At 36.7% G+C, this 24,434-nt stretch overlaps 1 protein-coding gene across 1 annotated transcript; it reads left to right on the forward strand.

Annotated features, from left to right (window-relative positions):
• The first annotated feature begins 9 nt into the window (after window positions 1-9).
• Window positions 10-23,781, forward strand: LOC140146142 (lipoamide acyltransferase component of branched-chain alpha-keto acid dehydrogenase complex, mitochondrial-like). Its single transcript, XM_072167900.1, has 11 exons — window positions 10-165; window positions 6,223-6,385; window positions 6,949-7,024; window positions 7,631-7,815; window positions 8,346-8,518; window positions 9,976-10,084; window positions 10,463-10,597; window positions 11,883-12,127; window positions 13,044-13,235; window positions 14,511-14,582; window positions 23,185-23,781. The coding sequence occupies exons 1-11, from the start codon at window positions 103-105 to the stop codon at window positions 23,350-23,352; spliced, it is 1,581 nt and encodes a 526-aa protein (XP_072024001.1). The 5' UTR covers window positions 10-102; the 3' UTR covers window positions 23,353-23,781.
• The last annotated feature ends 653 nt before the right edge of the window (window positions 23,782-24,434 follow it).

A 24,434-nucleotide genomic window follows, 5' to 3' on the forward strand; every position in this document is an offset into this window, starting at 1 on the left:
ATCATCTATCACAGCCCGTAGTCCTGTGTTATTGAGCGTGTGGAAAGGGAAAGTGGGGCAATAAAAGTGCAATTTAGAGCACTTTAACATTTAATTTACACTATGGCAGCGTTATTAAGAAGAACTTTAGGGGCACCTGTAACATTTCGCCTTTGCTGTTTGAAGGTGAGTATCACAGCATGATAAAAATCAAGATCGGAATCCATGACGTGTGACGTGAATTATCTTTCTGGTTGCTGAATTCGGCAGGTTGGTTCATTGTTCGTTACACCTGATACATGTAAGCTTAACTATGGTAAAAGTTGCCACATTACCCGGGGGTAGGGGGCACTTCAATAGGAAATGGATATAGGTGTAGGGCTGGCACTTTTGCAGTAAGGGGCATTCGGTGAGAGCAAAATGTTCAAAATGTCTAGTCAGTGAGCAAATTTCTTCAATATTTTGAGAAAATGTCAAATTTTCTATTCTATATTTAGGTATGCCAGGTGAATTCAAATTTGCCATCAAACTGCATCATTTTATATATCAAATTACAGCCCTTGAGTAAAGAAAGCCAACACTGAAAACCTTTTTGTCATAGCACTTTCCGTAGCAAAGTTACATCTTGTCAAAGATTGACTTTCATCAAAAAGATTCTGCTAGCAAAATTCCCCAAAATAGCATTACGGGGGTGTTTCTAGATCTTAGTCTCATGACGATAGCACCTTTTTTTAATGGAACTGCTATCAAAATCTCTCTGAAATTCCATGTGGTCATGTATTTTGAGGTGGGACCCAATTGTGTCACATCTTGCAATTTGTCAAAAATCAACTCCTTTTTGTATTTCTGATTATATTTCAAAAGTTTTCACCCAAACTATGTAAAAGTATATATTTTTAGAAAGCATATATTGTCAGGATTGCAAATCTGTTAAGTTTGAGTGGATATACAGGGTGTGCCAAAAAAATATACAGGGTGATTCCATTGAAAAATACCTAAAATATTACATTTCTTTACCACTCTAATATTTCTACATAGCATATTAAATTGGAAAATGAACTTGGTATTTGGAATGTACACAATTAGTCCTTTCATTAAATATTTAGTTCGCACTATATTTGTTAAGCCCATTATGTTATACAGAGTGTGAAAAAGTTGTATCTTAAATTGTTTAATTTAATGTAAAATTTCCCTAAGTGCCATTTGTAAGCAAATGCACTTCAAATTTGGAAACAAAATAGTTTAAAGAATTGCTATAATATCACATTTAAATATCCAATTCCATATAGGTGTTTCAAAAATCAATTTACAGTGAATAAATTGTAACAATGGTACATGTACATGTAGGCATATACAGATGCACAATTAGCCTACATCAATAAACTATTTAACAATAACCAGAGATCAATATGTCATCAGATTAAATCCTTTGACTGCAATAATCTCCTTTGAGAAGATTTATTTGATACATGTAGATATTTCAAAGATAAAACAATTTAAACAAGAGCTATATAGAAAGTCATGCGAGACATGACACACAAGCCGACCTGTTAATGGGTCAAGTTTGAGCAATTTAGAAATTTGACATTTGACCCCTAAACTTTGACCTTTGGGGTCATAAATATTTTTAACATGTTTAGAATGTCGTAAGAATAATTCCTGTTGAATTTGAGCTCGATTGGACCAATTTCGAAATTTGATCTTTGACCCCTATAACTTGACCCTTGGGTCACGGATGGGGTCAACTGCTCTTGCATTGTGCTTAGGATGTCATAAGAAAGATTCCTGGTGAATTTCAGCTTAATCGAACTTATACATGGATTTTGATTTTTTAAATTTTTGATTGACCTTTTGACCCCCTTAATGACCTTTGACCTCAATGAAAAAAAACCTTATGTACACCGACAAAATGTATTGTTCTAATTTTAATCAAAAAATTCTAACATGTTTAGTTCTTGAGATAAAAATTCTTGAAGTTATTCAGCTAAAAACAGGAAGTGACCCTTAATGACCTTTGACCCCCAAAATAAAAAATACCATTCATACATCAGGAACACTGATTCATATATGATGGTTATATTATTCTGGTCTGTTTATCTTTTGAGATAAATTTTTTGAACATTTTTGATAATTTTGGTTTTTGACCGGAAGTAACCCTTTAATGACCTTTGACCCCAAAACTGTAGGCATCCTAAAGACCCCGTCTAGTAGCAATGCATGTGTGCTAATGGCGACACTCTGCTATGTAATTTGTAAAGACAGTGATTTTTTTAATATTATTTACAAGTTTTTCAGACTGTAACCGGAAATGACCCCTTAATGACCTTTGACCCCTTATCAATGAACAGCCTATATACACCGACCATAGACGAGTCATGTGACCAAACCGTGTCATCATCGCATGTTGTTTGTAGGAGAAGATACATTTTGAAGAAAAATCACATTGTTGACCTCTTTATCTAGGTCAAAGGTCACACGTAGTTCAAAGTCATATGACATGTGTGGGCAATACCAACGGTCCTTCTGACAACGTTTAGTTAAAATACGTCAACCCGTGACTGAGTTATACGTACGAATGTGGTCGACAGAAGAAAGAAGAAAGAAGAAACAAGAGCTATATAGAAAGTCATGCGAGACATGACAACAAGCCGACTAAATTTGACCTTTGACCCCTATAACTTGACCCCTGGGTCACGGATGGGGTCAACTGCTCTTGCATTATGCTTAGGATGTCATAAGAAAGATTCCTGGTGAATTTCAGCTTAATCGGAACTTATACATGGATTTTGATTTTTTGAAAATTTTGATTGACCTTTTGACCCCCTTAATGACCTTTGACTTCAATGGAAAAAAAAAACCTTACGTACACCGACAAAATGCATTGTTCCAATTTTAATTAAAAATTTTTAGCATGTTTAGTTCTCGAGATAAAAATTCTTAAAGTTATTCAGCTAAAAACAGGAAGTGACCCCTTAATGACCTTTGACCCCCAAAATAAAAATACCATGCATACATCAGGGAACACTGATTCATGTATGATGGTTATATTATTCTGGTCTGTTTATCTTTTGAGATAAAAATTTTTTTGAACATTTTTTATAATTTTGGTTTTTGACCGGAAGTAACCCCTTAATGACCTTTGACCCCAAAACTGTAGGCATCCTAAAGACCCTGTCTAGTAGCGATGCATGTGTGCTAATGGCGACTCTCTGCTATGTAATTTGTAAAGACAGTGATTTTTTGAATATTATTTACAAGTTTTTCAGACTGTAACCGGAAATGACCCCTTAATGACCTTTGACCCCTTATCAATGAACACCGTATATACACCGACCATAGGCGAGTCATGTGACCAAACCGTGTCATCATCGCATGTTGTTTGTAGGAGAAGATACATTTTGAAGAAAAATCACATTGTTGACCTCTTTATCTAGGTCAAAGGTCACACGTAGTTCAAAGTCATATGACATGTGCGGGCAATGCCAACGGTCCTTCTGACAACGTTTAGTTAAAATCGTCAACCCGTGACTGAGTTATACGTCACGTCTGAATGTGGTCGACAGAAGAAAGAAGAAAGAAAGAAAGAAGAAGCACGCCAATAAGACAGTACAAGCCGACGTTCGGCGTCGGCTTGTAAGAAGAAGAACGCCAAGAAGACAGTACAAGCCGACGTTCGTCGTCGGCTTGTAAAGATCTATTTATGACAGATGAGATTTATTTTCATTCCTTTCTTCATGCATGCAAAATTTAAAGCCCATTTTATTGCATGACACACATTCCCCTGCATTAATTAAAAGCTTGTTAAATCCTTAATTACTAAGTTTATTAAGATTAGCTAGGCAATTATAGTTATAGAAAGTTTAAAAAAAAATAAGATTAACATTATGCAAATGCATTTTTACTTCTATTAGGTAACAAAGTGCATATATTTTATTATTGAACACCAACTTCTCATTGGATTTACACAGAGCTCCTCCTCTACCGGCTCCTCCTCTACCGGCTCCACCCATGGCTAATTAACTTAATTAAGCAGTTGTAATTAATTAATACATTTGTTCAACTGTATTTGTTACTATTTCATTAGATTAATAATTTATCTTCCAAATGAGACCAAAACCATTTCTTCATGATGGATTTTAGCAAAAATATATGAAGAAGAAGATAATTTTTTTTGGAAAATGTGACAGCTCCACCTTTTTTTGGGTGCCCACCTCAAAAAACATGACCATGTCTTGAGTCTCTCATCACCAAAAAAAAAATCATATATTTGGGTCAAGTGAAGTATAGACAACATATTTAGGAAGGTTTCCTTCTTAAAAAGCTTCTTTTAAATTTCAATGTAAATTTGTATTGCCGGTTTAGGCCATTTTGACTGACTAGCAAATGTGTTAACTGAGGTTTCCCTGTCATACCTACTATATTGTTTGGTAATAATGTCTTTTGCCAATAGTATGTTTAAAGTTGTAATTTTGTGTTTTTGATCTCAAAGATCGGATATTTCCGTTCCCGATTCGAATTCTGAACCCTTCGAAAGGGTGCCGATTTAGTATGCCTGGTCGAGCACCCTCACAGACCCGAACGTAGTGAGGGTGCTTGGTATATCCGCCATGTTTCAAATACATGGATGGCCAGCATAATGTCCCGCAAATTTAAGCTTTATGAGAAGCCTATTTTTGTTGCAAAATGAAAACACAGAGTGGCTTATCTTTAACCCACATTCTCAATCTCTCATGCCAGAGGTTAAAATAAAACGATCCCTAACTAATTATCAAAAGATCGTAAATTTAATTTCTTGAAACATGCCGGCGAAACGATTTGTTTACAAGTAACAATCCTTGTTCCGACACCGATACCGTTCATTCGGCTTCATTCGGTTTCATTTGGCAAACCACATGATCACTCAGGTGAACTAGGATTGACGATCGATTACGTTAAATTTTATCCAGGTTACGGGCCATGCTTAATGGCGATACTCGCGTCTTGGAAATATTTTTCAACCACGTTGCAAAATGATCGAAATACACCATCAAGGCGACTTCGATCGGTAAGCATCATTGAAACTGAGCAATATTTAGTATTTCTTCTTTTGATTTTTTCGATAAAATTGTTACAGTTTTGATTAGTTTGATGAGAGTGGATTTCAAAACCAGTCCACTAGCAGACGTTGTAATTGACAGTTTGACATTTCCGCCGGAGGTTAATGTGAATCCAAATCTTTCCTTTGGGGCGATTTCCATTTCTTGCTATCATTTAAAGCCTGAAAGCATCAATACTAAAGATAGGCTATCAGTCGCTTGTGCAGATATATCTTGTATTGGTTGTATTTCCGACGCATACCGATTTAGACAGAACTTTGACGATAATTTTGCCTTTTTGGGCACTAAAATGCATTCGATCCTTAATTTTGTTTCAACCGAGTCTTAAATTAGCAAGCACATAAGGTTGGTACCACTTTTATATACATTGATGAAATTTTAAAGATTTTTTTTCAAGTATCTAACTGGCGCAAATCGTTAAGTGTGTATTTCCCATTGACATCCAAAATGGCGTAAGCCAGTCCTTAATATACAATATAAGGTACGGCGTATATAGGACTGGCAAGCGAGTCTAGGTCATTTGGTTACTCGAGAACTCTAGCTTCGAATTTGCACACGATAGTTACGCATTCGATGCTAGAGTGCATTGGTATTGTTTTTCGGTCGGACAGCAGTGCAATTTTTTACACCGGAGGTCTTCTGCTTTGGTTTGGAGGTTTTAAACATCCAGGACTTGTAGCCATTTGCTTTGAGTGCAGATTTAACATGGCTTGCTTCCTGTTGTTTTTCCTCCTCCGTGGTGACTAATTTATCCACTCTATCCAATGTCAAGAATGACAGAGTCCAATATCAGTATCCATGCTGTTATTTTACAAAACATACATATTATTATTAGACCCCACTTTGAACACTGCTTACAACCTTGTAGGGGGTACCGTAGTTTAGATCTTACAGCAGGCATAGTGTTAGTGTGTCTCATCTTAAGTTGAGGGTAATAATGCCATGTTGAATTTCCCAGTGGCAGATACATTCAGCCTAACACTGAATCAGGACATCATCACCCTGGAGAAAGTGCAAAGATGTGCCACAAAACTTGTGCCAGAACTAAGAGATCTGAGCTACGCTGAGAGACTGGAAGCTTTGAATTCATAGTCCGACAGTCTGCATTCTTTACCTGATAACATTTTTTTCTTTTTTAATCATACAGAAATCATCAGTTTCTAGACTACAAAGATCGTTAGCTATACACAATCAGAGGGCTTTATATCATGGGACAACTACAGACCAAAGAAGGCCTACATCTTGTACCTTCCAAGCACTGCCATTGCAAACTGGATTGATGTTAAGGCGTAATATTTCAACCTCAAGACGTAAGTAAAACAACTGCTTAAAAATGACAATTGTACAAGAGAACCCAGTATTAGATTTAATTAATTAATTTATTCATTAGATAACAGGATCATAACACACATAATTATACAGTTTTTATGTTAGGTAACTGTAATCTCATTCTCAAGATGGCCACAAAGCCATCATCCTTGAGCAGGATTTGAGACTAATAGTTCCTGATCTATTCACAGGCGAAGTGACATAATAATCGGATTAACTACCATAGCAATAGATTCAAACAATTTTGAATATATCACGCAGCACTACAAACAGGTTGCACTTATAACCTGTGTGTGTCTGCAATCATAGATTGAATACAATACCGCTCTTTTTAAAGATACTAATCTTACAGGTGCGAGTGATCAGCATGATATGGTTCAATGCAGAGGTACCATGTGAACGTACTAGTGCAGTGCGGTATAATCAAAAATCGTTTTCAGCTGTTATGGTAGTTAATCTGATTATTCGATCATTTCGCCAGCGTTGTCGTGTTTGTTCTGTAATTTTTGTTTTTTATGATTATTTTACACAATTTGCAATGCAGGAAGTTGTTCAGATATACTCCAATTCAAACTCTCAGATATTGGTGAGGGAATTGCAGAGGTTACTCTCAAAGAATGGTAAGTTGGAAATGGTTGTTATAGTCTATCTCATCTCAGATGACATTAACTCCATGTTGGATTTTCCAGTAGCAGAGACGAATTGTGCAAGCTAATCTAGTACTGTGTAGCGTATACACACACACATAGATGTCCTATTTGTCTGTATGCTGCCACACAACTGCGTAATTGCATTGATTAGAATCTGCCACTACGAATAGCGTTACATCAACTTGAGATGAGACGCACTATTATAGTGCGTCTCATCTCAAGTTGATGTAACGCTATTCTATAATAGTTGAATCAGTCATCACTAGCAAGTTTTGTGCAAAGGGATGACACACCTCAATCTTGATGCTCTGTGTGATAGCCATAGGCTTCAACATAAGAAGTCCAAATTTTGAGGTATTTTCTCAAAATATCAAAAGCTATCTCAAGAACCACTGAACCAATACTAGGCTTGTTTGTACTCATTTTAATGCATATTTCATGCCGATTTCAAATATGGTCATGGAAGTTAACAATTCTGAAATTTTTGAATTTTGATTTAAAAAAACAAAACTATTCATCTGCAGTCGACACCCGCATAAAGAGGGTTAACCAGTGCTAATTTGTTGCAAATTTCAGGTATGTCAAAGAAGGAGACATAGTAGCCCAGTTTGAGAGCATATGTGAAGTACAGAGTGACAAGGCATCGGTGACCATTACAAGTCGTTACGACGGTGTTATACGAAAGCTACATTATGAGGTGGATGACATTGCTAAAGTTGGCACACCGCTTATAGATATTGAAGTGGAAGATACTGATAAAAGTAAGGAAAAATATCCTTCTTCTGACCTTGCCCTTGCCTCGTCCCAAAATCATGAACTTGATATCCTTACCGCAACCAGTCTAACAAAGAGCTTAGCCTTACCCCAATACTAAACTACAGCATAACCTATGCCTAGACCGTACAATGCGTACATACAATTTTAACAGTAGCCTAAACCTAGCCTGTAAACACATCCTAACCCTAACACTTTAACTGCCCTTATCCAAAAGGTATGCCATATTTTAAATGTACGCCGAATTGCCTTCCTGTTTTTCGTGCAAGAAGGGGGCCAAAGCAATCATCCCAAGGAGTGAGATTGCATCCAAACACCGCAGGAAATGCAGTGGACCAGATCATTTGTGATCAAGCCATCAGCCTGGATCAGTGTTTAAATATTTATTGGATTTGACATACAATAATCTATCTAATATTATGTACAATTTTACTGATGCATCTGTTTATGGAAGACAGTATTTATTATTCAATAAAACCTCAATAACTTTGAGTATTTTTATAATTTTTTTTTCCAGTGGATGAAGATATTGAAGATAGCTCGTCAAGTTCAAGTGACAGTGATGAAGAAGTTGCACCTGTTGCAGCGACAGCGACAAGCGGGGGCGCTTCTGTCGGGTTAACTCCTGTGCAGGAGAGGGTTAGGGTACTCGCTACACCAGCAGTAAAACGTTTAGCTATGGAACATGATGTTAGTATTTAACACCCCTGGGTACCATGTCTTTCTAACAGAGTCTCTGATTGGTTAATTACATGATATAATCATCTGAGTAACCAATTAAAATAGAGGTTTTAGATCTCTCAGCAAGCTTAATCCCCTACAGCCCTACTGACTGTCCTTACCATACCTCTGATTGGCTCTATCATGATATAACTGTTTGTAACCAATCAAAAAAAGTTCTTAGAAGTAGATAATTTGTAATACTGCCATTCTTACAGAGCCTCTGATTGGGTAATTACATTACATGTATACAGGCTGTATCAAAATGATTGGTGCCCATCGGTTTCCAGTGATATATGGACATGACTACCACATCAGAATGCAACATAGGATCTGCATAAATCATGGTAATTGCTATATCCTTTGTTGCATTTGGAAGAAGTAGGATTTTCAATAACAAACAAAACTGATGGATACCAATCATTTTGATACAGCCTGTATAATCAGCAGAGTAACCAGTCAAAATTGAGTTTTTAGATCTCTTAGATCAGACTTACTGATTAATATTCTTATACCACATCTCTGATTGGCTCAATACATAACATAACCCTCATTGTAACCAATCAAAATAGTTCTTACTAATTAGAGGCTGATGATTTGGTGTCCATAAGATTAAGGTTAGAAATGTGTAAGTTAAGGTCTTACAGAAGTCATAGCTAGTGGGGTTCTTTTGTGGTGCCAACTTTGGAACTGGGTAGTCTAGCCCTAGAACTCTGGCCATAGTAACCATTCTTACTGTAACTAAGGCCAGGGGTGCTTTACATTGAAAAACTGGAAGGGAATGCTGGAACAAATCAGTACTATTATGCATGTCAAACTTTTGGTTCCTGGTTGTTTCTTTTTATTCACACTTCAGATTATGCAAATGGTACCAGCCACTTCCTGTCCGGGGCTTGGTGCTAGCTATTATGAAAGACAGAGATAAAAAAAGACTAGTTCGGGTCTGAAATTCTAACAACTAGACAGAAATTACCGTACTGCACTGGTCGGCAACCAATCATGGCACGCCTTTGCCCTGGCGTCAGACGCGATTTAGTCTTTAAATCGTTTTGCTGTAGAGCAAAATGTAAACACCATATGTGACACGATCAAGGGAAATGAGTCGGATGTCGCTAATACTGATTTTGAGATATTGGCAAATAAAGTGTTTATATTCTTTTGTTTTATATTGTTTTCAGCGCTTGATAAATTGACGTAACTTTGTAAAGAAAAGCTGTATCAACATGGGGTTTTCAGTTTCTGAAAGCTCTTAATGTCCTCTTTAGAAACAAATGTAAAACTCATTTTCGACCATGGTCGACATGTGACTCATTCCCCTTAATCATGTCACATGTAAGCTTGCAAGTGTATAAACATGATGGAAGCATAATAGTTTTTCATAAAGTTTATTATATTGTAAAACTATTTCTTTTCCTCCATTATTTCAGATCAAATTAATTGATGTAGTTGGCACTGGCAAAGATAGACGTGTATTAAAAGAAGACATGTTAAAACATATAGAGATGTTAGCCAGTGGTCAGACACCAGCTAAACCAGGTAGGATATAGAGGATAGATTATAGTCTGTCTCGTTGCTAATACTGATTTTGAGATATTGGCAAAGAAAGTGTTCAAATTCTTATGTTTTTATATTGTTTTTAGCAATTGAAAAATTGATTTAACTTCGCTAAGAAAAGTCGTATCAACATGAGGTCTTCAGTTTCTGAAAGCTCTAAATGTCCTCTTTAGAAACATATGTAAACTCATTTTAGATCATGGTCGACATGTGACTCGTTCCCCTTAATCATGTCACATATGTGTCTAAACCTGTTTAGATCAATTTTTTTGCATAAGCGCCTTAAATCACCTTTATGTATGTATGTATGTATGTACCAACATTTTACTATATATGTTCAATTGTTCAAATACCCTACAGCAAAAGCAGCACCGACTAAGCCTATAACAACTCCTCCCGTTCCACAACCAGCAACGCCCCCATCACCAGTCTTACCTCCAGTCCGTCGTCCTGCTCCAGTGTATATCAGCGAAGATAGGAAAGAACCTATTAAAGGTATGTAATTGTTGGATTGATTTGTTTATGTAGGGATTTAATTATGTTTCACTGTTGTTCATCACCTTTTAACATTCATAACCTCATTAATATACGCGATGTGTTTTATCCAATCACAGATAATAACTTTTAAAAACGCGAACGCAAATGCAGGTTATTGAAAAAGTATAATGACCTCGTCTCATGACATAGCTAGAATTACGCTTTACAATGACCGCGTTACGTGACGTGTTATGCATTCAAAAAATATTACGCGGGCGCTGACCACCATCTTTGGACATCCAATGATTGTGCGCTAGTGTGATTTGTTGCTAGTGGGATTTGCTTATTCGCATATTCGATTTTTTACAGGGAAAACGAAACATGCAGTTAAAATTGTATTTTGTTTTCAAATTTAAAAGAAGAAAATGTGACGATAATTGAATTACAAAAGTGAAAAGTGACAGTTATGAATGAGGTTAATGACTGCGCATCAGTTATTTTTTGGGTATTGTGAAATATCTAAACATGGGATATTCCAAGGTCCAAAGCACAATATTTAGATATTTCACAATACCCTCAATACAACTGATGCGCAGTCATTAACCTCTAAATGATGCATCCGCATCGTCTGCATGCATTGTTTATTTCTCGTGGGTTACTTTAGCTTTAGCTGCCCAAGTGAAGCAAATCATGCAAATGCGCCAGAATTCAACAATGAAAACAAGCTAAAGATTGTCTTATTTTATTATTTCATGAGGAATGTCAGTTAGTCATTGCCATTCAACATTACAAGAAGATTGATGATTTATCTGTTGATATCAGCAATTAAACTACTGAATAAAATGGCAATGTTGAGCAGCTTCCTCCAAAATAATGAATTCAATGTGTAAGCGCCGCATCCCACAAGTTTCAGGCATGACAAATTGTACACATTCATTTAACTTGTGTTCGCATACAAAATGTATACGCTGCTGTGAAAGTACTGTGGATTCATCGCAGATTAACAACGGTTGGCTCCTGTACAAAGGTACAGGAAGATTTGTTGAATATTTGATCAACAATTTTTTTTTATTGATTGATTGAGTGCTTGTGTAATTACTTTATTGTATACTTGATCGATTGATTGTTTTATCAACAAAATAAGCTTTTCAGATCATAATAATGTTTAGGTTTTTGAAATATATGGTGTATCTTGAGCCACAGTTGTCAGAAAGTTCCTGTAAAGTGTGCTGAGTTGTGTAGGTTTATGTGCATAGTTCACTATAAATCACTGTAGTTCTTTTTTAAATGTTCTTATTAACAGGCATCCAGATGGCCATGGTAAAAACAATGAAAATCGCCAATGAGATCCCACACTTTGGATATTGTGATGAAATTGAGGTCAGCCGGCTAGTGGAGCTGAAACCGACATTGCAAAAGGCGGCTGCGGATAGGGGAGTGAAATTTTCCTTCATGCCGTTGTTTATTAAGGCTGCATCGACAGCGCTGTTCAGTTTCCCTATACTAAATGCATATGTGGATGAAAAGTGTGAAAGTATGACGTATAAGGTAGGTCTGGCCTGTAATGTAATCAGTGTATACTGAGAAGATATCTTACCCTTCCCAGAATCCTTTGCTGCATGATGCATCACCTCATTTCATCAAATGACACTCCTATTACTTTGTACAGGTTCCCTTTGTTTTCATATTCAGAATTGACTGGCTAAACATGGGTCGATAGTCAAGAAATAAACACATTTTGCAAGATCCGGAATTGCTCTGTTCATTGAGGTATTTTTTGTCACCATGAAATTGAAGAAATGCATTGTGGGAAATGTAAGATATCTTCTGGGGTTCAAGGGTGATGTGAGGTAGTATGCATTAACATTTTCAGCAGAAAAAAAATCAGGCAAAGTGGAAAGGGGACATTTTCATGCAGAATTCTTTTGTGTGTGTGTGCTGGTACTTAGCTAATTTTCAACAGTTTCACATGTTGAACAAATTTTAATCTGTACCCAGGGCAGGCACTGCACATTAACATTAATGACAAGTAACGTAGTTGGGACATTACTCGGAGCAGTACCTGAGCTAGCATTGTTTGTGCTCAAATATTGAGAAAAATAAAGCCCGCACTCATAGGAAAGGTATGGGTTCAATATGTGAGACCCCAAGGCTCATTGTAAATTAATTTTTTTGTAATAGGTTTCAGTGCCCCCATGTGCATGATTTTTCTTGGAGGGAGGAAATAACAAAAATTTTCATTTAGGCCTTTTATTTGTCATAACTCAATAACTGCAATACATATGGAAATATAAATGTAACCAGTGGCTTCTTTGACTCATTTCCTCAAATATCAATGTTTTACCCTGCAGAAATGGACTGAAGCGAAATGACTAAAACTGGACAAATATATCCTGAAGGCTCTGACTCGCCTTAATTAGTAATTATTTGTAAAAGTTATGTTGCTTTTGTTTCCTCCTGACAGGCAGTACATAATATTGGTTTTGCAATGGACACACCACATGGTCTGCTGGTTCCCAACATCAAGAATTGTGAATCATTAAGCATATTTGAAATAGCACAAGATTTGAGCAGGTTAATGGAGCTGGGCAAGGTGGGGAAGCTGGGACAGGATGATCTAAGTGGTGGAACCTTTACTTTATCTAACATTGGAACTGTAAGTAGAGCATTTAAAGTGCCGGCAGCATGCACATTGATTTTGAACTCTCTCATATTGACATTATCTGAAAAAGAGACCTTTTCAAAGTCTGTATTAAGCAGAGACGTAGCTTGCAACACCATCATGGCATCTTCATCTATGATGATCTGCTGTTATACTTAACCACCCACCAGGTGGTCATGTGACCGGAGGAGTGTAAACACTACGCTGAAAGAAGACGCCATGATGGTGTCGCAAGCTACATCACTGATCCCGCTGTGTTAATAATTTTAAAATGTATGCGGATCTGTTCTTCATGCTCATTTTGTTGTGCAGATAAGTTATTTTAGACCCCTAGAAAACTACTCCAGATTTGAGAAACATTGCACCATGTCTTATGTAGCTAAAAATTGAAGTGTAGCTGAGTGGTTAAGGCGTTGGACTGTGAATCCCAGGGTCCTGGGTTTGAAATCTGAGTAGGTCCGCTTGAGCTCAGCTGGCTCTTTGTGTCCTTGAGCAAGGCACTTCATTCTGCTTGCTTAGTGCTTCGGAGGCCACTTTAAGCTGTCGGTCCTGTGTACATGTATTTCTGACATTAATGCAGTGTGTACTTTAAAGAACATCACAGGCTATTCGAAAAAAAGCAGGGGATCATCCCAGTTCTGTTGACTGTACTTCAAAAATACACTCATCTACTCTAGGTTCCAGCTTGTCTGTACGCAGTATGATAATACTCATACATAAGAGGCCTGCACTAATAAGGAAGAAGTAGAAGAGGGAGTTCAGATATGTCAATTGGGAATTTGATCTACTTCTGAATTTAATCAAACCTATAAATCAGCCATAGTTATAATTTTGCATGCCTCAAGTGAAAACTGCCTGTCCAAAGTGACATGGGCATGCAACTAACTTGCAAACTGTTGTGGAGATTGAGTAGTAGCACGCCCTTTGTATAGTGTTGATTTATTAAATTGTAATGCTGATTTTGTCCATGCTAAAATCAGCAATATTATAAGCGTGGAGATTGAGTTGTAAGTGTGGAGATTGAGTAGTAGCACACCCTTTGTAAAGTGTTGATTTATTAAATTGTAATGCTGATTTTGTCCATGCTAAAATCAGCAATATCTGTAAGACTTTTGAAAGTGTGGGGTGCAAATATCTATAAGAGTTGTGTATAAGATGTAATTATTTTTTTACCCAAACCAAGTAAAATTCTCTAGCTGATATCTTTTAGGATGTCATCAGAATTGTATTTGATTTTAAAACCCAGTGTGTTATTTGATCCTTTTACAGGTTGGTGGGACTTATGCTAAGCCAGTCTTAATGCCACCTCAAGTTGCTATAGGAGCTATCGGTAGAATTCAGGTAATTTCTTATATATTATTGTGTGTTCTATAGGCTGAGTCTGATATAAGCCAGTACAAGTTGCTATAGGAGCTATCGGTAGAATTCAGGTAATTTCTTATATATTATTGTGTGATCTATAGGCTGAGTCTGGTATAAGCCAGTCTTAATGCCACCTCAAGTTGCTATAGGAGCTATTGGTAGAATTCAGGTAATTTCTTATATATTATTGTGTGATCTATAGGCTGAGTCTGGTATAAGCCAGTATTAATGCCACCTCAAGTTGCTATAGGAGCTATTGGTAGAATTCAGGTAATTTCTTATATATTATTGTGTGCTCTATAGGCTGAGTCTGGTATAAGCCAGTATTAATGCCACCTCAAGTTGCTATAGGAGCTATTGGTAGAATTCAGGTAATTTCTTATATATTATTGTGTGCTCTATAGGCTGAGTCTGGTATAAGCCAGTATTAATGCCACCTCAAGTTGCTATAGGAGCTATTGGTAGAATTCAGGTAATTTCTTATATATTATTGTGTGCTCTATAGGCTGAGTCTGGTATAAGCCAGTCTTAATGCCACCTCAAGTTGCTATAGGAGCTATTGGTAGAATTCAGGTAATTTCTTATATATTATTGTGTGCTCTATAGGCTGAGTCTGGTATAAGCCAGTATTAATGCCACCTCAAGTTGCTATAGGAGCTATCGGTAGAATTCAGGTAATTTCTTATATATTATTGTGTGATCTATAGGCTGAGTCTGGTATAAGCCAGTATTAATGCCACCTCAAGTTGCTATAGGAGCTATCGGTAGAATTCAGGTAATTTCTTATATATTATTGTGTGCTCTATAGGCTGAGTCTGGTATAAGCCAGTACAAGTTGCTATAGGAGCTATCGGTAGAATTCAGGTAATTTCTTATATATTATTGTGTGCTCTATAGGCTGAGTCTGATATAAGCCAGTACAAGTTGCTATAGGAGCTATCGGTAGAATTCAGGTAATTTCTTATATATTATTGTGTGCTCTATAGGCTGAGTCTGGTATAAGCCAGTATTAATGCCACCTCAAGTTGCTATAGGAGCTATCGGTAGAATTCAGGTAATTTCTTATATATTATTGTGTGATCTATAGGCTGAGTCTGGTATAAGCCAGTATTAATGCCACCTCAAGTTGCCATAGGAGCTATCGGTAGAATTCAGGTAATTTCTTATATATTATTGTGTGCTCTATAGGCTGAGTCTGGTATAAGCCAGTATTAATGCCACCTCAAGTTGCTATAGGAGCTATTGGTAGAATTCAGGTAATTTCTTATATATTATTGTGTGCTCTATAGGCTGAGTCTGGTATAAGCCAGTACAAGTTGCTATAGGAGCTATCGGTAGAATTCAGGTAATTTCTTATATATTATTGTGTGCTCTATAGGCTGAGTCTGATATAAGCCAGTACAAGTTGCTATAGGAGCTATTGGTAGAATTCAGGTAATTTCTTATATATTATTGTGTGCTCTATAGGCTGAGTCTGATATAAGCCAGTACAAGTTGCTATAGGAGCTATCGGTAGAATTCAGGTAATTTTTTATATATTATTGTGTGCTCTATAGGCTGAGTCTGATATAAGCCAGTACAAGTTGCTATAGGAGCTATCGGTAGAATTCAGGTAATTTCTTATATATTATTGTGTGCTCTATAGGCTGAGTCTGGTATAAGCCAGTACAAGTTGCTATAGGAGCTATCGGTAGAATTCAGGTAATTTCTTATATATTATTGTGTGCTCTATAGGCTGAGTCTGATATAAGCCAGTACAAGTTGCTATAGGAGCTATCGGTAGAATTCAGGTAATTTCTTATATATTATTGTGTGCTCTATAGGCTGAGTCTGATATAAGCCAGTACAAGTTGCTATAGGAGCTATTGGTAGAATTCAGGTAATTTCTTATATATTATTGTGTGCTCTATAGGCTGAGTCTGGTATAAGCCAGTACAAGTTGCTATAGGAGCTATCGGTAGAATTCAGGTAATTTCTTATATATTATTGTGTGCTCTATAGGCTGAGTCTGGTATAAGCCAGTACAAGTTGCTATAGGAGCTATCGGTAGAATTCAGGTAATTTCTTATATATTATTGTGTGCTCTATAGGCTGAGTCTGATATAAGCCAGTACAAGTTGCTATAGGAGCTATTGGTAGAATTCAGGTAATTTCTTATATATTATTGTGTGCTCTATAGGCTGAGTCTGGTATAAGCCAGTACAAGTTGCTATAGGAGCTATCGGTAGAATTCAGGTAATTTCTTATATATTATTGTGTGCTCTATAGGCTGAGTCTGATATAAGCCAGTACAAGTTGCTATAGGAGCTATCGGTAGAATTCAGGTAATTTCTTATATATTATTGTGTGCTCTATAGGCTGAGTCTGATATAAGCCAGTACAAGTTGCTATAGGAGCTATCGGTAGAATTCAGGTAATTTCTTATATATTATTGTGTGCTCTATAGGCTGAGTCTGATATAAGCCAGTACAAGTTGCTATAGGAGCTATCGGTAGAATTCAGGTAATTTCTTATATATTATTGTGTGCTCTATAGGCTGAGTCTGATATAAGCCAGTACAAGTTGCTATAGGAGCTATTGGTAGAATTCAGGTAATTTCTTATATATTATTGTGTGCTCTATAGGCTGAGTCTGGTATAAGCCAGTACAAGTTGCTATAGGAGCTATCGGTAGAATTCAGGTAATTTCTTATATATTATTGTGTGCTCTATAGGCTGAGTCTGGTATAAGCCAGTACAAGTTGCTATAGGAGCTATCGGTAGAATTCAGGTAATTTCTTATATATTATTGTGTGCTCTATAGGCTGAGTCTGATATAAGCCAGTACAAGTTGCTATAGGAGCTATTGGTAGAATTCAGGTAATTTCTTATATATTATTGTGTGCTCTATAGGCTGAGTCTGGTATAAGCCAGTACAAGTTGCTATAGGAGCTATCGGTAGAATTCAGGTAATTTCTTATATATTATTGTGTGCTCTATAGGCTGAGTCTGATATAAGCCAGTACAAGTTGCTATAGGAGCTATCGGTAGAATTCAGGTAATTTCTTATATATTATTGTGTGCTCTATAGGCTGAGTCTGATATAAGCCAGTACAAGTTGCTATAGGAGCTATCGGTAGAATTCAGGTAATTTCTTATATATTATTGTGTGCTCTATAGGCTGAGTCTGATATAAGCCAGTACAAGTTGCTATAGGAGCTATTGGTAGAATTCAGGTAATTTCTTATATATTATTGTGTGCTCTATAGGCTGAGTCTGATATAAGCCAGTACAAGTTGCTATAGGAGCTATTGGTAGAATTCAGGTAATTTCTTATATATTATTGTGTGTTCTATAGGCTGAGTCTGATATAAGCCAGTACAAGTTGCTATAGGAGCTATCGGTAGAATTCAGGTAATTTCTTATATATTATTGTGTGCTCTATAGGCTGAGTCTGATATAAGCCAGTACAAGTTGCTATAGGAGCTATCGGCAGAATTCAGGTAATTTCTTATATATTATTGTGTGCTCTATAGGCTGAGTCTGGTATAAGCCAGTACAAGTTGCTATAGGAGCTATCGGTAGAATTCAGGTAATTTCTTATATATTATTGTGTGCTCTATAGGCTGAGTCTGATATAAGCCAGTACAAGTTGCTATAGGAGCTATTGGTAGAATTCAGGTAATTTCTTATATATTATTGTGTGCTCTATAGGCTGAGTCTGATATAAGCCAGTACAAGTTGCTATAGGAGCTATCGGTAGAATTCAGGTAATTTCTTATATATTATTGTGTGCTCTATAGGCTGAGTCTGATATAAGCCAGTACAAGTTGCTATAGGAGCTATCGGTAGAATTCAGGTAATTTCTTATATATTATTGTGTGCTCTATAGGCTGAGTCTGATATAAGCCAGTACAAGTTGCTATAGGAGCTATCGGTAGAATTCAGGTAATTTCTTATATATTATTGTGTGCTCTATAGGCTGAGTCTGATATAAGCCAGTACAAGTTGCTATAGGAGCTATCGGTAGAATTCAGGTAATTTCTTATATATTATTGTGTGCTCTATAGGCTGAGTCTGATATAAGCCAGTACAAGTTGCTATAGGAGCTATCGGTAGAATTCAGGTAATTTCTTATATATTATTGTGTGCTCTATAGGCTGAGTCTGATATAAGCCAGTACAAGTTGCTATAGGAGCTATCGGTAGAATTCAGGTAATTTCTTATATATTATTGTGTGTTCTATAGGCTGAGTCTGATATAAGCCAGTACAAGTTGCTATAGGAGCTATCGGTAGAATTCAGGTAATTTCTTATATATTATTGTGTGCTCTATAGGCTGAGTCTGATATAAGCCAGTACAAGTTGCTATAGGAGCTATCGGTAGAATTCAGGTAATTTCTTATATATTATTGTGTGCTCTATAGGCTGAGTCTGATATAAGCCAGTACAAGTTGCTATAGGAGCTATCGGTAGAATTCAGGTAATTTCTTATATATTATTGTGTGCTCTATAGGCTGAGTCTGATATAAGCCAGTACAAGTTGCTATAGGAGCTATCGGTAGAATTCAGGTAATTTCTTATATATTATTGTGTGCTCTATAGGCTGAGTCTGGTATAAGCCAGTCTTAATGCCACCTCAGGTTGCTATAGGAGCTATCGGTAGAATTCAGGTAATTTCTTATATATTATTGTGTGCTCTATAGGCTGAGTCTGATATAAGCCAGTACAAGTTGCTATAGGAGCTATCGGTAGAATTCAGGTAATTTCTTATATATTATTGTGTGCTCTATAGGCTGAGTCTGATATAAGCCAGTACAAGTTGCTATAGGAGCTATCGGTAGAATTCAGGTAATTTCTTATATATTATTGTGTGCTCTATAGGCTGAGTCTGATATAAGCCAGTACAAGTTGCTATAGGAGCTATCGGTAGAATTCAGGTAATTTCTTATATATTATTGTGTGCTCTATAGGCTGAGTCTGATATAAGCCAGTACAAGTTGCTATAGGAGCTATCGGTAGAATTCAGGTAATTTCTTATATATTATTGTGTGCTCTATAGGCTGAGTCTGGTATAAGCCAGTACAAGTTGCTATAGGAGCTATCGGTAGAATTCAGGTAATTTCTTATATATTATTGTGTGCTCTATAGGCTGAGTCTGATATAAGCCAGTACAAGTTGCTATAGGAGCTATCGGTAGAATTCAGGTAATTTCTTATATATTATTGTGTGCTCTATAGGCTGAGTCTGGTATAAGCCAGTACAAGTTGCTATAGGAGCTATCGGTAGAATTCAGGTAATTTCTTATATATTATTGTGTGCTCTATAGGCTGAGTCTGGTATAAGCCAGTACAAGTTGCTATAGGAGCTATCGGTAGAATTCAGGTAATTTCTTATATATTATTGTGTGCTCTATAGGCTGAGTCTGATATAAGCCAGTACAAGTTGCTATAGGAGCTATCGGTAGAATTCAGGTAATTTCTTATATATTATTGTGTGCTCTATAGGCTGAGTCTGGTATAAGCCAGTACAAGTTGCTATAGGAGCTATCGGTAGAATTCAGGTAATTTCTGATATATTATTGTGTGCTCTATAGGCTGAGTCTGATATAAGCCAGTACAAGTTGCTATAGGAGCTATCGGTAGAATTCAGGTAATTTCTTATATATTATTGTGTGCTCTATAGGCTGAGTCTGATATAAGCCAGTACAAGTTGCTATAGGAGCTATCGGTAGAATTCAGGTAATTTCTTATATATTATTGTGTGCTCTATAGGCTGAGTCTGATATAAGCCAGTACAAGTTGCTATAGGAGCTATCGGTAGAATTCAGGTAATTTCTTATATATTATTGTGTGCTCTATAGGCTGAGTCTGATATAAGCCAGTACAAGTTGCTATAGGAGCTATCGGTAGAATTCAGGTAATTTCTTATATATTATTGTGTGCTCTATAGGCTGAGTCTGATATAAGCCAGTACAAGTTGCTATAGGAGCTATCGGTAGAATTCAGGTAATTTCTTATATATTATTGTGTGCTCTATAGGCTGAGTCTGGTATAAGCCAGTACAAGTTGCTATAGGAGCTATCGGTAGAATTCAGGTAATTTCTTATATATTATTGTGTGCTCTATAGGCTGAGTCTGATATAAGCCAGTACAAGTTGCTATAGGAGCTATCGGTAGAATTCAGGTAATTTCTTATATATTATTGTGTGCTCTATAGGCTGAGTCTGATATAAGCCAGTACAAGTTGCTATAGGAGCTATCGGTAGAATTCAGGTAATTTCTTATATATTATTGTGTGCTCTATAGGCTGAGTCTGATATAAGCCAGTACAAGTTGCTATAGGAGCTATCGGTAGAATTCAGGTAATTTCTTATATATTATTGTGTGCTCTATAGGCTGAGTCTGATATAAGCCAGTACAAGTTGCTATAGGAGCTATCGGTAGAATTCAGGTAATTTCTTATATATTATTGTGTGCTCTATAGGCTGAGTCTGATATAAGCCAGTACAAGTTGCTATAGGAGCTATCGGTAGAATTCAGGTAATTTCTTATATATTATTGTGTGCTCTATAGGCTGAGTCTGATATAAGCCAGTACAAGTTGCTATAGGAGCTATCGGTAGAATTCAGGTAATTTCTTATATATTATTGTGTGCTCTATAGGCTGAGTCTGATATAAGCCAGTACAAGTTGCTATAGGAGCTATCGGTAGAATTCAGGTAATTTCTTATATATTATTGTGTGCTCTATAGGCTGAGTCTGATATAAGCCAGTACAAGTTGCTATAGGAGCTATCGGTAGAATTCAGGTAATTTCTTATATATTATTGTGTGCTCTATAGGCTGAGTCTGATATAAGCCAGTACAAGTTGCTATAGGAGCTATCGGTAGAATTCAGGTAATTTCTTATATATTATTGTGTGCTCTATAGGCTGAGTCTGATATAAGCCAGTACAAGTTGCTATAGGAGCTATCGGTAGAATTCAGGTAATTTCTTATATATTATTGTGTGCTCTATAGGCTGAGTCTGATATAAGCCAGTACAAGTTGCTATAGGAGCTATCGGTAGAATTCAGGTAATTTCTTATATATTATTGTGTGCTCTATAGGCTGAGTCTGATATAAGCCAGTACAAGTTGCTATAGGAGCTATCGGTAGAATTCAGGTAATTTCTTATATATTATTGTGTGCTCTATAGGCTGAGTCTGATATAAGCCAGTACAAGTTGCTATAGGAGCTATCGGTAGAATTCAGGTAATTTCTTATATATTATTGTGTGCTCTATAGGCTGAGTCTGATATAAGCCAGTACAAGTTGCTATAGGAGCTATCGGTAGAATTCAGGTAATTTCTTATATATTATTGTGTGCTCTATAGGCTGAGTCTGATATAAGCCAGTACAAGTTGCTATAGGAGCTATCGGTAGAATTCAGGTAATTTCTTATATATTATTGTGTGCTCTATAGGCTGAGTCTGATATAAGCCAGTACAAGTTGCTATAGGAGCTATCGGTAGAATTCAGGTAATTTCTTATATATTATTGTGTGCTCTATAGGCTGAGTCTGATATAAGCCAGTACAAGTTGCTATAGGAGCTATCGGTAGAATTCAGGTAATTTCTTATATATTATTGTGTGCTCTATAGGCTGAGTCTGATATAAGCCAGTACAAGTTGCTATAGGAGCTATCGGTAGAATTCAGGTAATTTCTTATATATTATTGTGTGATCTATAGGCTGAGTCTGGTTTAAGCCAGTATTAATGTCACTTCGAGTCACTATACGAGCTATCGGTAGCTCTAATTTATCAACTAGTTTGTTAGCAGGTATTAAAGTTAGATCTGAATGTCCATTCAGAAAGAAGCAGCTAGCAATGTTAGACATGTTTGATCCATTTCATGGATGAGAGAATTGGGGTGTTTTTTCTGATTGAACATGAAGACAGGTTGGGGGCAGTAGGCTCAGTCCTCTGCAGAAAATAATATTCAGGATTCAGGCTGGTTATGCAAGTGCAGACTGTAATCCACAGGGCCACAAGAAAATCAACAGGACCATGGGATCTAATACATCGTAACTCTTCTATAGGATTTATATGTTACTACCATAGGTTAGGTTTATGATGGGTTTAAGGGGGTACTATACCCCTGCCCAAATTTGTGCCTATTTTTGCATTTTTCTCAAAAATTATAGCGCATTGGTGACAAGTACGGTATTATGTATTATAGGGGCAAGGACTACAACTACTGCCCTGGAAATTTTATTTCAGCACAGACAACAGTTGTGGAGTTACAGTCAAAAATGAGGAAAACCAATATTTGATCAATAAATCAATAACTACTTGCCTTGAGTTGCTGAATTTTCAGTGCAGTAGTTGTAGTCCTTGCCCCTATAATATACATATCTTACTTGTCACCAATGCTAATAAATTTTGAGAAAATGCAAAATAGGCTCAAAATTGGCCAGGGTGTAGTACCCCTTAAAAATTATAATTAATTGCAAAACTATGCCATTAAGCGGGTTAAAATTTATTAAGCCCAGAGGTAGGAAAGACACACTCGTTACTTTAATTTAAAATTCTGACTTGCTTACTTTGCATTTCTCACTTCAGGCGGTACCTCGTTTTGATGCAGACGACGAATTATACAAGGCACATGTCCTCAATGTGAGCTGGTCAGCTGATCACAGGGTCATCGATGGCGCAACCATGGCAAGGTTTTCAAATCTCTGGAAATCGTATCTAGAAACACCAGCTACCATGATTCTAGATTTGAAATGAAGCAGCTTTTAATTAGACTTGTGGTTGAATCATGACGTGTCAGTGTAAAGAATGAAGAGTCGTGCACAAAAACAAAATAAGCATACCTGCCAACTGTCCCTATTTAATAGGAATTGTCCCTATTTTTACTGAGACAAAAAAGCCTAAAAGAGAGCGATTTTACCATGTGTCCCTTTTTTGCAAAAATATGACTATAGTAATGTATAGTAAATAATGTCCCTATTTTTTCTCCTATTTGTCCCTATTTGTGAGGTTTTGGGGTTGGCAGGTATGTAGATGCTTTGTGCTGCCATACAGTTTTTTATCAATAATTTTCTTGTTATTGAAAGTTTCATTCTTTATTTAGCATACAATGTATTTCATTCTTTGAATGGACACAAGCTTTTAAAACTATGTTAATTAGCACCTACCGTATTTAGTCAAATAGTCGCCCCCCCCTCAAATAAACGCCCCCACCACTTTTTTTCAACCAAGATGTTTCAAAAATTCCGATATTTCCATGCTATCTTGTGTAGTAAGCTTACCAAGTTGCTCACATGGTTGATAATAGCAGCAGTAAATGGCGAAAATCTGCATCGGCAACCCGGAAGTGAACCAAAAGTCAGTATCAAAAGTTCATAGTTCGTCATTTAGCGTGACTTTTAAGCTTACCTAATGATTTTAACAGGAATTGTCGTGCTAAAAATGACCTCAAATAAACGCCCCCCCCCCCCTAGGAAAATGTAATGCCTCCGGGGGCGTTTATTTGACGAAATACGGTATTTTGTTATTAGCAATTGCGGAGTTATCTCATAGACTAAACCCATCAGTCGTCTACACTGCATATGTATTTGTGTTATACTTGTAGTGACAACTGAATAACTTACCACTCGTATCGTGTCGGACTCATGAAAATATTTTCGCACAACCATGGTTTTGCGCCACAGTGCGACTGCCTATCAGCTCCCGTGTACCTCGCGTTGTGGTAACAGCGTGCTCTGAAGTTCTAAAAATAACAAAGTTGGTCAATTTCGAGCAAGTCCGCCACGTTTTTAACATATAAGTTTCTCATTCGTCAACCAGACAGTTGGTGAATGAGGGCA

The sequence above is a fragment of the Amphiura filiformis genome, chromosome 2 (genome assembly GCF_039555335.1).
Source record: "Amphiura filiformis chromosome 2, Afil_fr2py, whole genome shotgun sequence".
NCBI classification, from domain to species: Eukaryota; Metazoa; Echinodermata; class Ophiuroidea; order Amphilepidida; family Amphiuridae; genus Amphiura; species Amphiura filiformis.